The 23628-nt window shown below is 49.8% G+C and overlaps 1 protein-coding gene across 1 annotated transcript; it reads right to left on the bottom strand.

The window, feature by feature from the left end:
- Nucleotides 1-2148: 2148 nt before the first annotated feature.
- Nucleotides 2149-15746, bottom strand: CCR7 (C-C motif chemokine receptor 7). Its single transcript, XM_058703374.1, has 3 exons — nt 15676-15746; nt 9377-9426; nt 2149-6437 (listed from the first exon to the last, which is right to left on the bottom strand). Exons 1-3 carry the CDS (start codon nt 15683-15685, stop codon nt 5358-5360), a joined length of 1140 nt encoding a protein of 379 aa, XP_058559357.1. The 5' UTR covers nt 15686-15746; the 3' UTR covers nt 2149-5357.
- Between the last annotated feature and the right edge of the window lie 7882 nt (nt 15747-23628).

The following is a 23628-nucleotide window of genomic DNA, read 5'->3' as shown; positions in this document are numbered from 1 at the left end:
TCCTGCTCCCCTTTCCCTGGACCCCCAAGGCCAGAGGTTGCCAGAAATACCCCTTGGTAGCTGAGCATCCCTGAAATGGCGGTGTCCAAAGAAGGCAGGTGGCAGAAAGAGGTGTTAGTGCAGGCAAGATGGCAGGGTCCGGGGAGTTAGCTACCGGGGTGGGAGCCCAGGCTTCCACGCAAGAGACAGAGCTGGTGCCACCAGAGGTGACTCCTGGCCCCTGGCTGGACCATAGGCTCTGACCATGCCGCAGAAAACACCTCCTGGGCCTGGGAAGAATGCTTCACTTGGCCTTCACACGTGACCATGTTCCTGTTTCAGTCACTTGAGTAGTTTGCATAAACCATAGAAGATAAATGTGCGTGCATTTCCAGGCCTCCTTTTAAACTCTGGGAAAGGGTCTGGGGCATTTCATCTGCAGTATCTGTTGAACTTCACTGTGTCAGATATTTACTTGGGACTAATATAAACTACGCTGCCCTAAACAAGCTCTGACATAGGCACAAGAGAATGCCGGGGCAAGGCATGTTTCCTCACTTGCCCTCTTGCTAGGGGGATGGCTGTCTGACCTCTGGACCTATTGCACCCGGAGGGAATGAAACTGGCCAGAACCGGGCAAAGCCTGACCCCACCCTGCTCGTGCAGGCCGATGTTTATTTACACAGAGAGGAGCACCTGGAGGCCACACTGTGTAGTGGTTACTATTACACATAGAACAATCCAGCAAGTGGATTCCCTGGGGTTAGGAAACAATAGACAAAAAGAAGGTTATATCCATCTTCACAGCGAATGCGGGAGGAAGAGCAGTCTGAATTGGCCACGCACGCACCCAAGGAGGGGAGTCGTGGAGCAATCACGTGCCCTCGCTGCTGATTTTGGAGATCAGATGAGATTTGTTGGTCTAGAGCTGCTTTGGCTGAGCAAGGGGCCATGTAGCCTTTTCTACAGCAGACCCCTTGTCTGTGTCTCTTTCTAGGCCCCTGACAAGACAAATGGCTGAGCTGGGGGGTGGTGTGTGTGCACACGTGTGTGTACGTGTGTGTGTGCGCGTGTGTGATGAGGCTTCTCCTCCCTGCAGTGCCTCTCAAACATCTGCTCTCAGAGTGGAAGCTGGGAGGGCTGACACGGTTGTTCTTTTGATTTCAGGGAGAAGATACCTGCTTCTTTTACTCCATAGGGTTTTTCTAGGGGCTCAGACTAGGGGAACTGGGCTTTCTAGCCTCCTCCTGGCAAAGAAGGCCATGAGCCCACCTGTGTCTAAGATTAATAGAGCTCCTTTCTCCTCACCTGTGATTGGGAGGTCCAGGGAAGCCGTGTGCCGTGTGTGTGTGTGTGTGTGTGTGTGTGTGTGTGTGGTGGGAGGACATCTTTCCATCCACTGACAACACTCTCCAAGTCTGGTCCCTACCTGAGTAGTCCCTAGAATACACCCCTGCCCCACCTTCCCCCTGCCTTTTGCCCCCACTCAAAATTGCGCCCCTCTGCTCCCCATCTTATTCGCCTCAACTCCCACCCCCACCCCCACAGGCCTGTTTCTTCTCCCTCCAACTATTTACCTTCAATACAGACAAATAACTGAGAACGTGACCTCCAGAAAGGATCGTTTCTTAAAAAGATCAGTTGCCTGAATTCCTTTGGGCCTGCTGCCCATCGTTCTTTTCTTTGTACCTCATTCTCCCAGACTCAATGGCAAGGACAGGAATGATTTAAGGGGGAGAGGGGAGAGTCTCCTTAAGGACCTGGCCACAGGACAGGAGGGCTGGAGCTTGTCAGGGCAGAGCTACGTGGTCTGGGATGAGGGTGGCAAACGCCAGGGTGGATGTGTAGGGCAGTGTGAGTGAGTGCAGGAGGTCCGGAGCAAGAGCTCTGGATGGAGCTTGGGAACCTGGGTTCAAGTTCTAGCATGGCCAAGAGCTCCTGAGAGACCCCAGGGGAGTCATTCACCTCTCAGAGCCTCAGTTGGCTCACCTGTACAATTGGTGGGAAGGACAGACTGACTAATCTTCAGCTTGTCTTCCAGCTTGATTTACAAATTGTATGAGGATGGAAATGGGGCTAAAGAATTGAATTTGGTTTCCTTGTGGTTAGCAACTTTTTTTTAGTTACCGTGTCTTGAACATTTCTGAACGATTATCAACAACACTTCCGTAAGGATTTCTAAGCATTTTACATATATGAATTTTATTTGCTCCTCATGACAACCCTAGGAGGTAGGTGCAATGATTTTTGTTTCCATCACATGGATTAGGAAACCGAGGCATGGAGAGACTAAGACCAGTAGCGCAGCTGAGATTCAAGCCAGGCAGTCTGGCCGCAGAGGCTGGGTTCCTCACCGCCACATGCAGCATTCCAGGCACCGTGCTAAATGTTTGCCAAATCCTCTCCACTTTGCAGTTGAGAAATCTGAGATTCAGAGCAGTTGAGCAACAGTTGGAGGTCACACAGCTGGGAGGCAATAGAGTTGAGGTTCACAGTCAGCCAGTCTCCAGAGCCTCGGCTCTCCCCCCATCCGCCTCCACAATCTTGCCAGATCCTCAGGCGCCCAAAGCAAGTTTATCCAGTATCTGTACATTGCAGTGTCTATTTAAGCAAGTCAGTTCCTCTCTCTGAGCCTCAGTTTCCCCATCTAGAGAGTGATTGGGGCTTGGGCCAGCTGGAGGCCCTCCCTGGAAACACCATTTTGGGGATCTTTGAGGCCCCTTGCAGCTCCGTGAAACCATGATTCTAGAGGTGTGGTGCTTCTGGCTGGAAGGGCAGATTTGTGGCCTGGGTTTGCAGCCAGGGAAGCTGGGGGGCAAGGTGCTGGAGCTGGAAAGAAGGGGGAAGCTGTGGGAGACGGGGAGGGGCTGTGGGGGCCATGAACCTAGGAAGACGGGGTGGTTGTATGAAGCAGATGAGAGAGAGAGAGAGAGAGAGAGAGAGAGAGAGAGAAGCCCTTGGGGGAGTGCTCCCCAGTGAGTCTATTCTTTCTTCCTAGGGGTCCCCCAAAGTTCATTGAAGGCACATGAGGGTGCTGGGCAAGGAAACAGGGGCCAGGCCAACAATGAGCTGAGATAGAGCAGTTTGGGGAATTAATTTTGCTGGGGTTTTGTAAATACTTGGAGATGTCCAGTTATTTTAGAAAAATGTATTTGAAGCTGAGGTGGCATGTTTGTGCGGTTGGACTGGCTTCCTGTTCACGACCGTTCCTTTACATTTCTCCCTTCAGGAACTGAGGCTGGGTTTCCTGCCTGTACCCTCGTTAGGATGTGCACACCAGTGGGCTCCACGCTCCTTTTGGGGTCCCACAGGCACTCTGGGGCTCCCCCTTTCTCCCCACACTCGTGCACACACATTTGCAGCTGCACCATTTAATATTTAATGCTGCTGCGGCAAGCACTGCCCCACGCTAACTGCGTCCTTGCCGGGTTCCTTTTTCCCAGGGCGCCGGTTCCCGGTGTGGAGGCCGGCTGACAAACAGTGCCCAGGGCATCCCACGGCGGAGGGTAATGTAATGTGCTTGTGAAATTGGACAATGGGCTTCATTACCAGACAGGCTTTTTTTCACTTTGTAAAGTTGATGGAATTACCTTTGCATAAATGTCACCCCCTTCCCCGCATCAGGCCCCCAAGTATTGGTGCTCAGGGCCCTTTAGACCCCTCCTCATACGTCACAGCTTGGGCTAACTTCCGCTCTGGCTTGGAGGGGTCAGGTTCTGGGCATCAGGGCACCCAGGGACATGGATATATGTGGAGGGCAGTGGCTGTTTCTTGATTCTTGCCCCTCCATGGTGGGTAACCATACATTGACTATTGCTGCAACAATGGTCAGTAGGGAGGGACATGGGTGAACCTGGCTTTCAAGCAGCCAGCAAAGGGTAAGCCTATCACATGGGTCTCATCCCAAGCCCCCTTAATCCAGCATGCTGTGGTCTCTGTGCCCAGGGGGAGGCCCTCCCTGGAAACACCATTTTGGGGAACTTGAAGGGACTGACAAAGGGTCAGGGGCTCTGGTTCCAGGCTGAGTCGGGACAGATGAGCAGATCAGTGTGTCAATGTTCCTAAAGGTCAGGGAGAGCTCCCAGCCATTGAGGTTACAGGGACAACTTGGTTCTTTCCAAAGGTCAGCTCACACTGGTGTCTCTAGATCACTGCTGATGGTGCAGGCTTAGGTCCTCTCCCATGAGCTCTGGAAGGGCATTTGCAAGACAGGCAACTTGTGCCTCCCCTCCCCCTGCTTCTTTTAGTCTCTTGGGGCTGTGTCATTGGATGGGCTCAGGACATAGCTCGGCAGACCTCGTGGCTCCGAGCATCTCTGAGCAATGAAGACCGGGGCAAAGAGAGGAGTGGGGGTGGTCAGGTGGGAAGTGAGAGTTTGCAAAACAGGAACATGCCCATTTGTCATTTATCAAAAAATGTTCCCTTCTTTTAAAGCTGTTGTTTCCTCAAGGGAAAACTTGTATTTGTATGTGAGTAAACCGTGCTGGACAGGATGAGAGTTTTTTGTCCCCATGACTAAGAACAAAAAGCAGCTCATTGGTCTTTGGCAGCCAGCACTGTCACCACCCCGTGGCCCCTAACCCCTCTCCCTGCCCTCTCCTCCATCTGAGCAGAGCTGAGACCCGAGAAGGGCTGGCCACACGTCATCCTTGCCCCAGAGTCCTGGCTGGGAGCATGGCTTTGGCCGGGCAGAAGCGGCTGGCCTGACCTGCAAGAAACACCACACCCCTCCCCGAGGAGAGCCTGGGAGGGCAGCAGCCTGATGAGAGGTGGCAGGCGAGGGGCAAGTGTGCTTTGGGGGAGGCCTAGAGGCTGCCATTTCTTGCTGGCTCAGATGACAGTGGAAAAAGCGATGAAGGCAGAAAGTCGGAGTTGGGCCCACTGGCATCCTCCTCTCGCTGCCATGCCAAGCCTCCCCACCATCTCTGGTCTTGGAGACAAAGCCTTGTTTTCTGGAAGACCTTGTCTCAGCCCTTGAATCTCAGGGAGGATGTCATTCTAGGTCAGAAGGAGTTTCCTTCAGAGGACCCGCCGGGCCCCCTCCGCCAGCCTACCTGTCACCAACTACTTGTTTACCCCAAGAGTGTGGACCGTATTCCGACTTCCACTTTGGGTTTTTGGTTTGGGAGACAACAGCCTCGGTTTGGGAGTGTTGCAGGACTTGGTGTGGCTCATCGGCCACAACTCTTTGCAACCTTGGTGGAGGTAGCTAGGGCCGGGGTGAAGCCCGGGCTGCGGCACAGGCTTTCCCCACGAGACAAAACTTAATAGCCAGGACTGCTTTTCCCTCTGCAGTTTTTGGAGCCCAAGTCATCTGCTCCCTATCCCCAGCCCAGGGGCCCTGGGGGAGGTCCATCTAGTCCTGGCAGAGGAGCCTCCTACGGGGAGAAGGTGGTGGTGGTCTCAGCCTCCACACTCATGGAGGAGCGCCGGGTGTGGCGGCAGGAAGACCACTGACGGAGCCGCTCCTGGCTCAGGCAGCCCAAGTCCTTGAAGAGTTTGAAGAGATCGTTTCTGAACTTGACGCCAATGAAAGCGTATAAGAAAGGGTTGACGCAGCAGCGGACGCAGGCCAGGCTGTAGGTGATGTCATAGGCGATGTCGAGCTGCTTGCTGAGCTCACAGCTGCCGCTGCCGGTGATATTGAAGTTGGCCACCGTCTGGGCCAGGACCACCCCATTGTAGGGCAGCTGGAAGGCTATAAAGACCACGACCACAGCGATGATGACCTTGATGGCTTTGTTGCGCTCGAAGTTGCGTGCCTGGAGCAGGGTGCGGATGATGACGAGGTAGCAGAAGCTCATGGCCCCCAGGGGGATCAGAAAGCCCACCACCATCTGGGCCACCTGGATGGTGATCAGGGCTTCCACGTGCTCAGTGATGAGGGAGCACCGCAGTGCTTGTTCGCTGCTGCTCTTCTGGAGGCCGCTGTACATCAGCTCTGGGGTGGACAGCACCATGGCCAGCATCCAGATGCCCACACAGGAGAGCTTGCTGATGAAAAGGACGCGGGCACGGTGTCGGTGGGCCGACACGGCCTGGACAATGGCCACGTAGCGGTCAATGCTGATACAAAGAAGCAGCAACATGCCGCTGAAGAAGCTTATCTTGTAGATGCCAAAGATGATCTTGCAAATGTGGACGCCGAAGGCCCAGGACTTGGCCGCGCTGTATGCCCAGAAGGGAAGGGTCAGGAGGAAGAGGATGTCTGCCATGGCCAGGTTGAGCAGGTAGGTATCAGTCATGGTCTTGAGCCTCTTGAAATAGATGTAGGTCAGCACAACCAGCCCGTTGCCCAGCAGACCCATGAAACAGATGACGGAGTACATGACTGGCAGGAACCAGGCTTTAAAGTTCCGCACGTCTTTCTTGAAGCATACGGACTCATACAGCGTGTAGTCCACCGTGGTATTTTCTCCGATGTAATCATCTGTGACCTCATCTTGGCACAGGCACACCTGCGGGGACGGGAATAGGGCAACATGATCCAGCTTAGTGAAGTGGTTTCCAGCTCAGCTCAGCGAATCTTGCTGCCCTGGGATTGTCCCAGGGCAGTGGTTTCAACGTGTGGCCCCCACCACTGGCATCATCAGCATCACCTGCAAATTCTCAAACCCTACTTGAGACGAACCATAATCTCAGAGGGCGGGGCTCTCTGGATCTGGGCCACTTTCCAGGTGGTTCTTTGGTGTGAAACCAGTGCTTCACAAATTTTAACACACATATGAATTACCCGGGGATCTTGTCAAAATGCATGTCCTGATTTAATAGGCTGGAACCCAAGATTCTGCATTTCTAATAGGTAGCAAGGGTCTGATCTTGCCATCTCTGAGACACTTGTCACTACATGCCCTGATGGGGGACTGGAAAGTGTCTGGGTTTTGGGGTCAGATGAGCCTTGGGCCAGATAAACACACTTTATTTCTGGGCCTCAGTTTTCTCATCTGTGGAATGGACATGGGTACTATCTCCCTCACGTGGCTGTGGCGAGGGGCCTAACTTAGGTTCTGGCGCCTGGAAACTCCAGGAGAGTTGGGATGTGTGCCTTTCTTCCTGAGCCTCCTTTAAAATCTGCTAGAAAGATTTTTTCCAGGGAGCCTACAAAATACTTGAGCTTTTAAGGGAAAATCCACCTTGGGGTTAAGGTTGAGGAGGGCCTAGAGCGAGAAGAGAGGAAGGCAAATGCTTGGTTGAGAGGCCTTGAAACCCTGGTGTGGGGTGAGCTGCTGTGACTTTGGGCGGTTAGAGACTCGAAGAATTCTATGAATCCCTGGGGCCCAAGGCACAGTGTCCGGCACGCAGTAGGGGCTCAGACAATGTGTGCCCAAGTGCACTCAACTGCACGGCTATGGCAGGAGTGGTTGATGCACCACTTGGCCATAGCCTCCTCAGCTGTGACGGAGTCCTTCCTGCACCTCAGGAAGAGAGTGTGGTTCTGTCTCCCTCTCCCTCTGTGCTACCCTCTTCCCCTACCTCTCTGTCTCTTTCTTCCTTGCAGTCTCTTCCGGCAGATCCCAATCAGCCAGGCTCAGCTGCTCAGGGCTTTTTTTAGCTTGTCTGCAGGGCAGGGTGAGGGTTCAGGCAGCCTGCTGTGATTTTATCAATGAAGGAGGACTCACGTCTGCCTGCCCCGTGCCTCAGCGCACAGCGATGGCTAAGCCTGTGCAGCCTGGCAGTGGGGCTGCAAGATCGCCTCAGGAAGCCCACGGTCCCTCCTCTGGGAAGTGGGCTCTGGGCAGCTCAACAGGATGGGGTTTGCATACAACTGGGGAGCTGGAGTGACTTTAGAGCTGAGGAAAGGGAGGCTCTTGGAGAGCCTCGCTCAAAGTTACATAGCCAGAGTGGAACCCAGTCTACTGACTTCCCCACATCCTGTCTCTGTCTTTCTTACTTCCGAATTCCGAATTTATCACTGTCCTGCTTGGGGACAGAACAAGGACAAACTAATGTCCAGGAACCTTTTCTTTGGGCTTTGCTATCTTGAGCAAATATCAGTGACAACCCCCTTTCCCTCATGTGGGCATGATGGCAGCCTGGGAGTCCTGGAAGAGGCTGGTTGCTCTCAGCCACCCATGGTAAGGCCCAGGATTTTAAGTCTGGGGTCCCTGGACATAAGGGGGTACACCCAGCCTCTATGAAGCATGCTCCCCACCACCCTGTCCTGCCTTCTCTTTCTCCCCTTCATTACCTCCTGGCTCCAGGCCACCAGGCTTGATGCCTCTGTAGCCTTCAGCCCCACCACATCCTGCCCCATCTGAGCCACCCCCCTCCCCCCAAGGAAAGAGAAGAATGAGCCCCAGCTGTCTTGTCCCCTCCCCAACCTTCCAGGCTCCACTTGCAGCAACACAGCCCCTCCGGAGTCCTGGAAATGGGAAGCAAGAGGGGAGTGAGTGGTGATGAGGAGGGGGGCCAGGCTGTGGGCTGCAGCCCAAGCTCCGGGGGGCCTCTGGGATGGGGTTTTGGGAACAGCGCCCAGGTTGGGGCCTGCCTCTGGCCGGAGCTCTTGGAAAGCTGCCCCTCTGGCCTCCAGACCTGGGGAAGCGCCAAATTCTGAAGGACTGCCTCTCCGGTTCTGGCCTCAGCCTCCCCCTCCCCCTCCCCCTCCAAGAGAGCTCCCGCCCCGAACAAATGGAAGAGAGTAGACTGTATGAGTTACAGTTTCTTCTAACTCTGGTACTTCATGGGGCCAGATTTCCTGTCTCCGTTTCTGGGATTGCGAAGCAGAACGTTGTAAACTGGGGGACTTTGCTCCTGCAGAGTTCAGGCCCCCATAAAGTATGTGCACCAACCCCCACCCCCACTGTCCCAGGCCTCATCCTTTCTTCCCTCCCCATTAAGTGGGGCTCAAATGAGCCTCTTGACTTCACAGAAGGGACTGGGGCCTCCAGGGGAGGCTTTGGCTGGAGACTGGGGGAGGGAGACAGCTTTGTGGTAACTGGATAGTAACCAGGCCACCAGACCAAGGGTTCTCTCAGCTCACGTATGAAGTTTTACATGTGTGGCTATGCATACATATGCATAGACTCCAGTCACCTCACAGCCTTTGCTTTGTGCAGTTCCTTCCCACGAACTCAGATGGAGCCCACATTTCTGGATCCTGAATGGGGACAGTGGAAGTGGGGTGGGGGAGACAGTGGTGTCTTATTCCCTGACCCCATGTTTTCATTTAAATGGAGTAAAGGACATTCAGAGACCATCTGTGGCTTTGTAGGGTCACTCAGCAGATGGAAAGGGATGACCATCAGCTTAAGGAATAACGAGTGGGTTTGTGTCTGGGTCTATTTTCTTCCAGCAAGTGCCCACCTCCTCCACCAGGACCCCAGGGATGGGAAGGGGGGGGGACTTGGGGAGGGGGTATGGAGGAGGGAACAGAGCTTTTCTTGGCCACAGATCTCACCTGGAAAATGACAAGGAGAGCCACCACCAGCACGCTTTTCATTGGTTTCCCTGTAGGAGACAAGGTGAGAAAGTTATTGCGTGGCAGGGCCAGGGATTTGTTATGAAAGAAAGCCTCTGGGAGGGGTGGGGGCACTGCTGGGAACTTTCATCACAAGCCCCAGGCACCACATTTGCCTGGAACATCAGAACCAGATTGTGCCTTGAAGCACCTGGCTGCCTGCCCAGCCTTGCCGCCCTCTCCTCCTCGTTCTCTACTCCGAGGTCCTGGGAAGGAGTGGGATCAGCGGGCAGTCCCTGCTCCCCACCCCCTTCTTGGTTCTTCAGGGTGTCTTCTGGAGTTGGAAAGTCCACTCTGGCCCATACCACCCCTCAAGGCTGAATTTTGATTGACCTTGACTCCTGGGTCTGAGCGGCCCCTCCCATTCCAGGTTATATGGGTAGCACAGCCCTGAGGTGGTGGTGGTCAGGGTGTGTGTGTGTGTGTGTGTGTGTGTGTGTGTGTGTGTGTCCTGCACCGTTCTGGTGCCAGTAGCCACTGGGGAGCATTTTTCCTACACCCAGGTGAGTGGGCAGCCCCAAATACAGCCCTGAGTGTCTTCTGGGTGAGGCCAGCTGAGGAAATAGGGTAATGTCACAGGGATGGGTGGAGGAGTGAGGTTATTTCCTGGCATCTCAAAGATGGGAAAGTGCTCTGGGGACCCATCTGCCTCCATAGCCTCTCATTCAAGTGACATTCATCAAGGCCAACTGGTGGTTTACTTTGCCTGTTCTCTCAGCCTGCTTTTAGAGCAGGGATCTCTTCCCTTTTACCCAGCGCAGACCCCAAATCAAGAAGGCACCAGGGAATTGTGTGTTGGTGAATGAATGAACGAATGAATGCCCTGCTTCCCCTTCTTCCAAGGGAGAAAGAGCACCAGGATGGCCTGAGGGGACACTGTCCTGTGACAGTGTGGTATGATGGGAGACTTCTCTGAAGTAACTACTTTTTTGGCTTGACTGAAGTGTGTGTATACATTCTCTCTTTAACTTCTTGCTAATCCGGGGCCTTGTGTGATGTGGGAAAGGGGAACGTGTTCAGCTGTGGGGAAGGGACCCTGTCTGGCCTGTCCAGAGTGTGCCCTGGGTACATTCTGGAAGCCAGGAGGCTCTCCTTGAGTCTGAGCAGCAGGCCGAGACCCTAGGTGAGCACAGGCCTGGTGTGCTGCAGTCAGAAGATGGACAGTTGGCTGCTCAGTTCGGCTTTGTAGAGGAGCTGAGGGGCTGGAGCGGGAGCTTACTTCCTCTGAGCCTGAGCAGGGAGGACAGTTCACAGGGTACTTTATGTACAGATCACCTAACCTTCTGGGAGCACCCGGAGGGCAGGAATTGTGCTTTCTTGCCTTTGTAGCCCCCTCCCTATAATAACAGGACCCTCAGTTCCCAGCCAGGGCCTGGCCCACAGGACAGTCAATAACTGGGGTGCCACCAATGCATGCCCAGGCAGGACTTGCAGGCCGGTCGCACCTCCAGCCTCAGCAGGGACAGGGGAATGCTTCGGACTGTGCTTCAAGCACCTTCTGGAAGCTGGGGGCCCTCTTCCTGCAGCGAGGAATTCTGCTTCCAAGAGGGAGAGCACCGGAGTCTGTTTCCTTGGCCACAGCGCCACCTGCTGGAAGCCTCTCTGCATGACACCCATTTCACACACCGTGTGCTCTGATGGAGAGCCTAACGCGGGGGATTCTGGGCTTGGGGGTTCCTGAGTGAAGGAGGAAGGGCATCAGGCCACATAAGCAAATAGGTATTTCTCTCACGTCAAGCAAGTTATACGGCACACTACTGCTTAGACACGTCTTTCTGAGGCTGACCTCTGATGCCCACCCCGACCAGCTGTCCTCCGAAATCCTGAGGACCTCGCCATCCACCCCTAAGGAGGAAGCCCCCTTAGCTTAGTATGGCAGTCAAGACCCTCATGGTCTGCCTGCACCTGCCTTCCTGGCTGTCTTCTCTTTCTGAGGGCAGGCACCCACTAGCCGGTTGTCCCCAGCTTGCCCCCTTGTTCCCTGGTGGGGAACAGATTGTCATGCAACATCCTAGCCCCCCTCTCCCATCCGCCTTCCTTGCTGAATTACCCGGAGGGGCCCTGCCCAAGCCCACGTCTTTACTTCAGCCACGCTCTCGTCAGGGTCCAACGCGCACAGCCCAGCCTCCACTGACTCATCTTGGCGTGAAGCGCTCGAGGTTTCTTTAAACACGTACAAATATTTCGTTACTCTAGAGAAAGCTCGTTTTGACTGTCAGTGAGAACTGAGAAACCTCAAAGGTTTGATTAAGTCACAACGGGTGAGATACAAAGAGCAAGAGGTGTCTCTATTTTACTCCATCAACCCCTTCTCCTCCTGGGCCCTGTCCCATTCCTTTGCTCACCGGTGGAGGGGAAGAGAAACGGGGCGGGACCAGGGTGTGTGTGTGTGTGTGTGTGTGTGTGTGTGTAGATGATTTCTCATTCCAGGTGTGTTGGAAATGGCGGATGAGCAAGGATTTGTAGAACAAAAATAGGCCGTTTTCAAGAAAGGTTATCAAATGGGAATTTAGGGGAACTCTGTGGTGGGACAGGAGCCTGGTCAACGGCCATGAGTCAGATTGCTTCTGTCTGGCACAAAGTCATAAAGCAATGGACCCTGAGCACCAGCTTGGGTGAGGTCACTAACGTTGGGAATCTCAGGGGTTGAGAAGTGGGTGACTTACATGTTGGGTATTTTCTGAGTTCTTGAGTTTCTAGTAATAATCATAATGGAAAGAAAATTCCCTAGAACTCCAGCCTGAGCCCCCAGCAAGGGAAACTGCCTCCCTGTCTGGGAGGAGGAGACTGCTGGTCAGTTACTCCTCCAAATCCTGAACTTCCATCTCCACATTTTCCGGGCCCTCCAGGCTGCCCAGAGAATTATAGCTGCCCATCAGCTGCCCCCCCGCAAAGCCCCCCCCCACCCCCAGACTTTTTCCTCTCTGGAATTCCTCACCTGCTGACACTTTTTTTTTTTTTTTTTTTTTTTTTTTTTTTACAGGGGGCAGGGTTGGAGGGAGAGGAGGCAGTGGAGAAGGGGAGGGAAGAAGCAAGGAAGCAGTAAGGAAATTTGGAGAGAAGGTGGGAGAACTGGGGGGGGGGTGCCCTTCAGGCAGTAGGCAGGGCTGTTGAACCCGGCAGTCACTGTGATATCAACTGTTTTATCCAGTGATATCATTCAGATCCCACTGAGCTCTCAGTCCACACCAAACCCTTCCCAGGTCTGATAATTTCATCCTCACAGAAGACCTGACATAGGTATTCCTGGTATCCCCATCTGGCACTGAGGAAACTGAAGCACAGCGAGATTGGTAATTTTCCGAGTCACACGGTCAGGTAGTAGTGGAGTTGGGCTTTGAATCCTTCCATCTCCAGAAACCACACTCCTAACCCCTCTTTTGTTCTTCCCTTTCGTCTTTGTGTATGTCTCCCTTGTAACATCCTGTGAGCGATGTCTTGCGATGTTCATACTATATTCCCAAAAATAGAGGCCCAGAGAGGTTAAGCCACTTGCCTGGGGCCACACAGCTTCTAAGAGACTGATCTGAGATTGGAATGGAACTCTCACGACTGCATCCCATTACATTTCTGATGAACCCACTGTGTATAGGAACCTCCATGGGGCAGGATGGGAATCCTCACTTTCCCATATCTTACGAGTCACCCAGTTCTGTTGTTTCTATCCCCCTAACATCGCAGAACTGGCCCCACATCTGCCCTGACATAAGGGCATTTGACTTATTGGCCTCTGATGAAAATTGGATTTGTTATCCCTGCCACATCCCGCATCCCTTGTTCCTCCTTGTCTGCTTTGGTGACGCTTACCCACCTTTCAAAACCCAACTGAAATGCCCCTCTGACCCATGCTCACTATTCTTTTCTTTGAGCTTCCCAAGTGCCTCACGCTCGCCCCATCAGCTTTGTATCTCGCTCTGTCTCAGTGGCTTGTTGACATATGTGTCTCTCACTCCACGAGACTTGTCATGCCCCAATTCGCCCATCAGTGATAGCCGATGGAAAGAAGGTGCCAAACCAAGAGGAGAGATTTCTCCAACAGCCCCCTCAGGCTGTACCATTCCCACCCCCCACCCCCATCCCCACCTGGCCAGGCCCCCAAAAGGCCAGGAAGCGTTGGCCCTGAGTTCCTTCAATACCCCTCTGCCACCATTTCAGGTCAAGCTATGAGAGAGAAGTCTCTGATGGGCTCATTTTTTTCTTCTCTGCTTTGGAGAATTCTGAGGTCTTAAGTTTCCTCCCTCGAAGGTGGGGAGGATGCTTGGAGTGGGGGGTGCTCATTCAAATCGTGAATCAAAGACCAGTTCAGTCCTGCTTCAGTGTTTTCATTTTGTGTAACAGAAACTGTGTCTCCTCGCCCACCTCTTGCTCCCTGCTGGGCAGATGAAGAGAGAAAAACAGATCCTCTGTGGCCCACACGCCTTAACCAACCGTCCAGAGTCCGTTCTGAGCAACGCTTCTCTCAGTGGCTTCCCTTCTTACCAGCATTTCAGGCTTGGCCGTTGGGGCTCTTTCTTGAGTTGAGTGAGGCAGGCAAGAACATCCCTTTCTCCTAAACCAGAGGTTGCCCTCATTCCCCCCATCAAAGCCTGTGAGACTAGCTCCCCAAACCTAGGTTGGGGAGGGGTGGGGGACCCTCAGTGGTGGACTAGAGAGCTGGTTCTCACAGGCCCAGGGAGCTAGTTGTGTACATCCTTCCCTGACTCTGTGCTCAGCCATTTCATCCCTTGAAATTGTCTAAGGCTTGAAATTAACCATGGCGGGAGAATTTACACAATGGAAATTGGCAAGAACTACCAATCACAGCCTCTCCTCCTAGGGGGATGGGGGGGGAGCAGGTTTTCCAACATTTCCCATCACACCACTGGGACCCTGCTTGGTTTCCTTCACAGAGGTCACACAGAGAGTCAGGGACCGCTTCTTAGGGGGTGATGCCTGCGTTTTGTGATTATGGTAAGTGGTGGGGGTCTGGGGAGTGGGATTAGCGAGCAGGCTGGTGGCAGGAGAGGAGGTTGGAAGAGATTTTTAAAAACTAAAATCAACTCAGAGTTCTTGATGTCATTCATTCATTCCACAGATACTTTCTGCTCACAGCCCCAAAGCACCTGTGATGGAGAGGTAAAGATCAGACCCCACCTTCCCAGGAGCCCCAGGTGGTGGGGTGGGTGGCTACTTTAACCCCTTTACAGCTGATCGCTTTGTCCGCCCAGGGTTCCGGGCAGGTGTGGGGGAGGTAGAGTAAAGGCAAGAAGCTGTGGTGTGGTGGGAGGAGTATGAGGACAGCACCAGTGAACCTTCACTTTTTAAAGCCAACCTCTTGCGGCTTTGAGGCCGCCGTGGTGCTTCGCTTGCTGGTGAGAATGAACCATCCAGGAACCTGGCCTTTGTAGCCTCAGCCGGGTCTGACTTCACAGCTGAGATTTACAAATGGGGTGTCTGGAGCTGGACGTACCCCTCAAAACCCTCTCAAGAGCTTCGTTCCCTCTAGTTAAGACTGAGGTTAGACCAGAGGACAGGCTTTTTAAAGGGAAGACTCATCTGCCAGGGCAGAAAAAGCAATGAAGTGATGCAGAGGCTGTGCTGGAGGCCTGGGCTCTGACTTCAAACTGAATGCCCCATTGCGGTCCCATCTCCCATAGCCCACCCAGCCTTTAACCTGCAAGAGGCGGCGGCAAAGCCAGAGAGGTGGGCAGCCGGCTTGCATTTGCACCGCCTATACCACTGGCACAAGGCATCATCTCCTATTTACTCCTCCTCGCAACCCTGAGGTAACAGAGCTTCTGATCCCTGGTTAGCAGGTGATAAAGGTGGAAATCAGAGGGAAGACAGGAAGCGGAGGGGCCCAGAGCCCTCTGGGGAGACTTTGTCCCTGATGGAACAGGTCCTAGAGAGCCTCACCCATCACCCCAAGCTGAGATGAGAACAAGTGCCGTCCAGATCACCACCAACCCTAGCCCTGCAGCCTTCTCCCGTCCCTACTGTTCTAGAAAGACACAACCTCACTCTGCCTTGTCTTTCCTAGTACCGATGGTTACCCCCTTCCCCAGGTCTGACAGGTGCATCCACCATGCCTGGGAGAACAGGGTGGCACTCTCTGGGAGCAGACACCAAATTCAGAACCTGATTCCTCAGGAGGCTCCTCCATACCTTCCATCCCCCTCCTCCACCTCCATTCCACAAAGTCAGGCTGGATGTCAGAGTGACCCCAGTACCGCTTTTTCTCACATAGGAGGCTCACTCACCCAGGTCCATGACACTCTCTGGGCGGCTGAAACCACACAGGAAGGCTGTGCCGGGTCTTGAGCTCTCACTGTCTGGGGAGGAAGTGCTTTTAAGTTGTGAGAGCAGCCACCCTCTTCTCTGCCCCTCCTACCCCCGCTCCTCCCTCCAATCCGGCCTCAACCCTATAGTGCTTTCTGGAACCAAGGGGAATGAGAAGGTGACAGTGATAGCCCACTCATTGGTCATAGGATCATGAATCATCAGGTTATTTATATTCAAAAAGCCCCCTGTATAGTCCAACAGACAGATCCCAGCCCAAGGCAGGAGAATAAGGGCCAGTTATAGATTTGACACGTGTTTATAGACTGAATCTCACGGGCCAGAGAATCAGAGGTGAATGAGGGGTTATCTCCATCCTTCCTCTGCCCTGCTCAGTGTCACAGGGAACTACATTTCCCAAACAATTTTGCCCCCCAGCTTCTTGGATAGGTTTGGCCAATGGGAGGCATTGAATGAATGAGAGACATTGTCAGAATGTTTCTTTCTTCTTTCTCTTCTCTTCCTTTCCTTTTTTTTCTGACACCTTTATTGAGCTATAACCCACATATAAATTTAAGATTCACTCTTTTTGGTTTTGTAGATTCACAGAGTTGTGCAACCTTTACCACAATCAATTTTAGAACATTTTATATCACTTTCCCCTGCAACCCTCCCCCTATTCATTAGCAATGACTCCCCATCTCCCCTCCACCTTTGCCCCCTGCCCCTGGTAACCGCCAATCTTTCTATCTCTATACATCTGTCTATTGTGGGCATGTCACATAAATAGAATTATATAATATGTGGCCTTTATATCTGGCTTCTTTCACTTAGCATAATATTTTCCGGGTTCATCCATGTTATAGCATGTCTCATTTCCTCATTGCTTCTTATGGCCCAATAATATTCCATCGTATGGATATACCACATTGTGTTTATTCATCATCAGTTGGACACTTGGGTTGTTTCTACTTTTTGTTTTTTATGAATAACGCTGCTATGAACATTCATTTACAAGTTTTTGTGTAGGGCATATGCTCTTATTTCTCTTGGGTACAGACCTAGGAGTGAAATTGTGAGGTCATATGGCAATTCCAGGTTTAACATTTTGAGGAGCTGTCAAACTATTTCCCAAAGTGGCCTCATGATGTTACAGTCTCATAAGTTCTATATGAAGGTTACACATCCTTGGCAAAACCTGTTATTGTCTTTTGAATTCTAGTCATCTAGTGGTTATGAAATGGTATCTCATTGTGGTTTTGATTTGCATTACCCTAATGGTGTTGATCATTTCTATATTTCTTTGGAGAAATGCCTATTTAAATCATTTGCCCAGTTTTGAATTGGGTTATTTGTTTTTTTATTGTGAGTTGTAATAGTTCTTCATTATTCTGGGTATAAGTCCTTTATCAGACATAGGACTCATAAATATTTTCTTCCAATCTAGTAGATTGTCTTTTCATGTTCTTTTTTTTTTTTTAAGTTTATTTATCTATTTTGAGAGAGAGAGAGAGAAAAAAAGAGAGTATGTGTGTGTGTGGGGGGGGGGGGGACAGGGGAAGGGCAGAGAGAGAGAGAGGAAGAGAGAAAATCCCAAGTAGGCTCTGCAATGTCAGAGTGGTGGCTGACACAGGGATCACACCCATGAACCATCAGATCATGACGTGAACCCAAATCAAGAGTTGGTTACTTAACTGACTAAGCCACCCAGGTGCCCCTGTCTTTCACCTCTAACATAAAATTTTTAAATTTTAGGTCCCAATTCATTTATTTTATTTCATTACTTGTGCTTTTGGTATTCTATCTAAAAAACCACTGCCTAATTCAAGTTCAAGATTTAATTTGTTCCTATGTTTTCTTCTGACAGGTCTATACTTCTAGCTCTGACATTTAACTCTGATCCATTTTGAGTTAATTTCTATATATCATGTTCTCCTCTATTCCCAATTTGTTGGAGTTTGTTAAATGCTTTCTCTGTTTCCACCTTGGTTTTTGTTTTTTTTGGTCTTTTATTCTATTAAATATGGTGTATTATGTAGGTTGATTTTTGTATGTTGAACCAGCCTTGGATACCTGGGATAAATTATTGGGTTATGGTGTATAATGTTTTTTTTTTTTTTTTCAAAAAAAATGTTAAGTTTACTTATTTATTTTGAGAGAGAGAGAAAGAGAGAAAGCAGAGAGCAGGAGTGCAGTGAGAGAGGGAGAGAGAAAATCCTAAGCAGGCTCCTCGATGTCAGCACAGAACCCACGGTGGGGATTGATCTCATGAACTGGGAGATCTTGACTTGAACTGGGATCAAGAGTGGGAGGCTTAACTGACTGAGCCACCCAAGAGCCCCTAATCTTTGTTATATGCTGCTGAATTGGGGTGTTAACATTTTGTTGAGGATTTTTGCATATATGTTTATAAGGGATAAAGGTCTGTAGTCTTATTTTCTTGTGATGTTTTTGTGTGGTTTGGGTATCAGGGTAAGTCTAGTTAGAGATCTGTCAATTTTGTAAATCTCTTCAGTATACCAGTTTTTGGTTTTATTGATTTTCCCTACTTTTTTGTATTCTCTATTTCATTTCGTTACATTCTTGTCTTTATTCTTTCTTTCCTTCTACTTGATTCAGGTTTAGTTTGGTCTTCTTTCTCTGATTTTTCAAGGTGAGAGCTAGGTTCTTTATATGAAATCTTTCTTCTTTTTTTCCCCAATATAGTCATTTATAGCTATAAATTTCCAAGCACTGACTTAGCTGCATCCCATAGGTTTTGATATGTTGTATTTTCATTAGAAGCATTTTCTAATTTCCTTTGTGAGTTCTTTGGTCCACTGATTATTTACAAGTGTGTTATTTAATTTCCACGTATCTGTGGATTCTGAAATTTTCCTTCTGTTATTGATTGTTTTTTTAAAAATTATTTAATGTTTATTTATTTTTGAGAGAGAGAGAGACAGAGCACGAGTGGGGGAGGGGCAGAGAGAGAGCGGGAGACACAGAATCCAAAGCAGGCCCCAGGCTCTGAGCTGTCAGCACAGAGCCCAATGTGGGGCTCGAACTTATGAACCATGATATCATGACCTGAGCTAAAGTTGGATGCTCAACTGACTGAGCCACGCAGGTGCCCCATTCCTTCTGTTACTGATTGTGATCAGAGACTATCATTTGTGTGGTCTTAGTTCTTTTGTTTTTTTTTTAATATTTTTATATGTGTAGTTTTTTTTAATGTTTATTTATTTTGAGAGAGAGCAAGAGAGCAGGGAAGAGGCAGAGAGAGAGGAAGAGAGAGAATACCAAGCAGGCTCCACACTGTCAGCACAGAACCCAACACAGGGCTCAAACTCACAAACCATGAGATTATGACCTGAGCTGAAATCAAGAGTCAGACCTTAACCAACTGAGCCACCCAGGCACCCTGATCTTAATTCTTTAAAATTTGTTGAGATTTATTTTATAGCCTAACATATGGTCTATTTGGAGAATGTTCCATGTGCACCCGAGAAGAATATGTACTCTGCTGTTGTTGGGTGAAGCAGTCTATGGACATCTGTTGGGTTCAGTTGATTTATAGTTGGTCAAGTTTTCTGCTTCCTTATTGATCTACTGCCTAGTTTTTTTAATCCGTTATTGAAAGTAGGGTTTTGAAATCTCCGACCATGATTGTTGAATTGAGTATTTCTCCCTTTGATTCTGTCAGTGTTTGCTTTATGTGTTTTGGGGCTCTGTTTTTTAACTGCATATATGTGTATTTGTTATATCTTCTTGATGGATTGATCCCTATATCATTACAAAATGTTCTTCTTTGTCTCTATAATCAATTTTTGTCTTAAAGTCTGTTTCGTCTGATATTAGTATAGCCTTTCAAACTCATTTGTGGGTGTTGTTTGCATGGTATGGCTTTTTCCATCACTAGGGTGTTTCCTTCTCTGCTTCCAGTGGTGTCCCCAGCAGTGGCTTCATGTCTGTGATCCTAGAGTCCATCAGCCAGCCCCTGCTGCTTGGTGCCGGCATCTGATGAGTACCCCCACCTTGGCTGCAGCTCCTGCCCTAGTTTCTGGGCTTTGGTAATACTACTTTCTTCCTGTGTCCCTCCAGCCGCAGGGATGCTGGAAACTTTCTACTGTTATTAATCTCTGGGCAGCCTCACCATCCCTTGTTTGACTTCAGCTCTTCCATCACCTGGATAACTAGCCCCCCATATTAAATTGATTTTGTTTTAAATATCTAGAGTGGGTCTTGCTTGTTTCAACCCTGACTGATACAAGGTGATTCCTGTCCCCAAAGAGTTTAAGGTACAGAAGAAGTTAAAGTTAGATTATACCCCTGTTCCCTACAGTTATAACCAAAACCAAGCATGAAATGATGCTTTACCTAAAATAAGGGGGAAAAAAATCCAAGATTTCACAGAGCAGATGGGCAAGTAGATAGAATAGGATTTCTTCTCCCCAGACATATGAACATTCTTTTGGGGTATAGTGCAGTGGGCTTAGCTCCCTGTATGACCTTGGGCAAATTGCCTCCCCTCTCTGGGCCTCAGTTTTCTCAAGTGCAAAGTGAGGAGACTGGGCTGCCTAGAAGATGCCTAAACTTTGGCATCTGAGACTCTGAAGTGCAGGACTTTTTTTTTTTTTTATGGCATCCTGCTTATTGCTTAACTACTCCCTGTTATTCCAAATCCCTAAATGGAAGCATGAGAAGACCTCATTGAACTTTTCCTCCAACCCAAAGGTTTTGGCTACTCTCATTGGCATCTGGAACCCATTTGCTTTTAGGGATATGGGCAATCTCTTGAACCAGGTGGAGAGGATCCTCAGGGGTTATATCTGGGCAGGGTGTTGGTAAGGAATGTCAGGACAACTTCAGTTTGGAATTATTCCGGAAGCTTCCTCCTGGAGCCCTTTTCCGTGTGCCAGATGCTTCTAAGAAAAAATAAATTCAGAGGCAGAAGATCTGTGTTCTAGTCTTGCTTCTGCCATAAGTTACTATGTGACTTTGCTCAAGTCAGTTCCTCTCTCTGGTTCTTGGCTGCCCATCTAAAAAGTTACGGGATTAGACATAATCTCCAGACTCTCCATAAGCTCCAGACTCTCTTTTCAGGCTATTCCTTGTTATCCTTAGGGATTTTCTTGGTTCTCTCACTGGTATAGGCCACCATGGAAAGTCCACAAGTACAATGGGAAGGACTAGAGAATTTTGTGGCAGATACGCCACGTTTTTGGGGGTAGAGAGATAATGGGCTGCTACTGATTCTGGTCTCCTTAGTAGCTTCTGCCTGATGCTAAGTGGTGGTGCTCACTTCAAAGCCTTTTCCTCCTCTCACTGTACTGCCAAGCTCCTCCAGCTCTGGCTACGTGGATGTGGCATGTTGTGGCCTGGGAGCCTTCAGTTTCAGTTTCTTAGCTGGTCTCTGAGTGAGACGTTGGGGATTCCCTAGTATTTTCAACACTGATTATGAGCTTTCCCTCATAATCCCTCATGAGTGCTAGCATGCAGTCAGTGACTATTTACTGTGAATACACTCTTTATGGGAGGTGCAGTGTAGGAAGAACTCAGTATGACTTTCCAAGTCCCATCCCATCCTTGGAGACTCAGGATGGCCCACCTCCTCTGCCCTTTCTTCTCGGCACTTCCATAGCACTTTAGTTTGGTGACACCCAAACTGGTATATACGGCCATGGCACGTGAACTATTTTCTATTCTGGAATAGACTCTATGCTTCTTGAAAACAAAATTGTGCTGGGTACTTTTCTGGGTCGTCTTTGCATTGTCTCAAACAATGGTGTGATTTAAACAACAACAACAACAACAACAACAACAACAACAACAGATTTTTTATGTAGTTTGGTATAATTCAATAGTAGTTCAATAATGGGTCCCACAGTGATATCCTCCATCATGGAGGGTTCTGTCTCATCGCACTTGTTATGGAGCATGTGATGCACGTTGAGCAAGAGACTTGAAGCCAGCTTCTTGAGACTGTTGCCTCTTTCCCTCTGGAGAATCTTAGAAGTCAAAGCAGAGACTCCAGAAGTAAAGCCCCTTACTGATGCTTAGGGGCTCGTGGGAGTGGCCACGATCATGTTCAAGCTGTGCCACGGATGTGCTTAGTCTTATAAACTGAAGGAGAGGTCTTTCAGCTTATGTTCTCCATTTGGAGTGCCACGAATACTCCAAAGCGTCCATACAAAGGACATGTCCATAACAGAAGCAGACACACAGTGCTTGCTTATATCCAGGGCATCTTAGGACCACTAGGTCTTTGGTCTTTTAAAGACTGATTGCCGGGGCACCTGGATGGCTCAGTCAGCTAAACGTCTGACTTCAACTTAGATCATGATCTCACGGTCCGTGAGTTCGAGTCCCACATCAGGCTCTGTGCTGACAGCTCAGAGCCTGGAGCCTGCTTCGGATTCTGTGTCTCCCTCTCTCTCTGCCCCTCTCCCACTCGCACTCTGTCTCTCTCTCTCTCTCAAAAATAAAATAAACACATAAAAAAACTAAAAAAAATAAAGACTATTGCCTTACAGAAATGGAGGCTGTTCAACACTGAATTCCTAATAAGCGGGTGCCTGATACACATTTAATTGGTCGCTAAAGCGACTTTCTTAAGATGCCAGCACTTCCTGCACTTTTTTCTTGGGAATTCCCTTTTCTCCTCTTAAATTTACTTTGTTGGGAGTTGACTATATATAGTGGTCTCAGCAGCAGCTTGAATGGGACCTGTATTGTGGCAGAGCAGAGAACACTTTGGTCCCGGGAAATAGGCCCTAGGACATCTGTTTTGGTTCTGCAGTGACTTCCTTTTCATTCATTTTACAAATATTTGACAAGCATGTACGTGTCAGGCATGGCTGTGGAGTCTACAGAGATGAACACCCGTGGTCCCTGGCCTTTCCTAGCCCACTTGGGGCACAGTGGATGTAGCAGTCAGCTCACGCTGACAAAATACCATACATTGGGTGGTTTAAACAACAGAAAGTTATTTCCGCACAGTTCTGGAGCCTGGAAGTCCCAGATCAGGGTCCAGGAGAGTCAGCGTCTCTTTCTGGCTTGCAGATGGCTACCTTCTCACTATGTCCTCACATAGCCTTTTCTCAGTGTGTGCAAAGGGGCGGGAAGAGAGGGAGAGGGAGAAGGAGGGAGAAAGTGAGGCCTCTGATATCTCTTATAAAGACATTAATCCTATTGGATCAGGGTCCCACTCTTACGACCTTATTTAACCTTAATTACTGCCTTAGAGGCTCCACCTTCAAATGCAGTCACCCTTGGGGTTAGGGCTTCAACATATGGGTTTTGGAGACACACAAACACTTATTCCATAATAGTGGGGAGGATGGAAAAATAAAGAGGCAGTTAACCCATAAGCACTAAAAGTACAAAAATGTGCATGACAAGGCATACATTAAACTCAATATGGGAAGGGAAGTGGTTGCAAATGGAGAGGTGTCTAGGAATATGATTGTATTATTCGTTATACCTTTATATATTTAAATATTTCAGAATATTTTAAAAATAATGGAAGACAAAATATAGTACAATGTTGTAGGAACGAATGGAGTAGGGGTGGGGCAAGCCCAGGAAGCCACTAGAGCACACAGGAAGGGAATCAGGAAGGCCATGAAAAAAGTGCCATCAAAGAGGAGTCGGAGTGACCCAGGGGAAGGAAGGAAGGTAGTGGTGAGTGATCAGTAGCGAGTGCCAAGGCCAGAAGTGTCGCCCAGCAGACCTTGAACAGGTTGCTTACTTTCTCAGCATCTCTCAGTTTGGGAGTTCAGGACACAGGGAGAGCCACACTGTTTAACTTGGCCTTCTTGCAGGGAACACGTAGCCTGTGGATCAGGTTTCTGGCCTTCGTTACCTGAGCGATGGGTAAGTTGTGTTTGGCACGTGAGACATCTTTTGCTTTCGCTGTATCTTTGGAGCGAATGAGTCTCTCTCTGCTGTTG

This window comes from Neofelis nebulosa, chromosome 16 (assembly GCF_028018385.1).
Source record: "Neofelis nebulosa isolate mNeoNeb1 chromosome 16, mNeoNeb1.pri, whole genome shotgun sequence".
Lineage (NCBI taxonomy): Eukaryota > Metazoa > Chordata > Mammalia > Carnivora > Felidae > Neofelis > Neofelis nebulosa.
The sequence above is the reverse complement of the archived record's forward strand: the minus strand, read 5'-3'. Positions and strand labels throughout refer to the sequence as shown.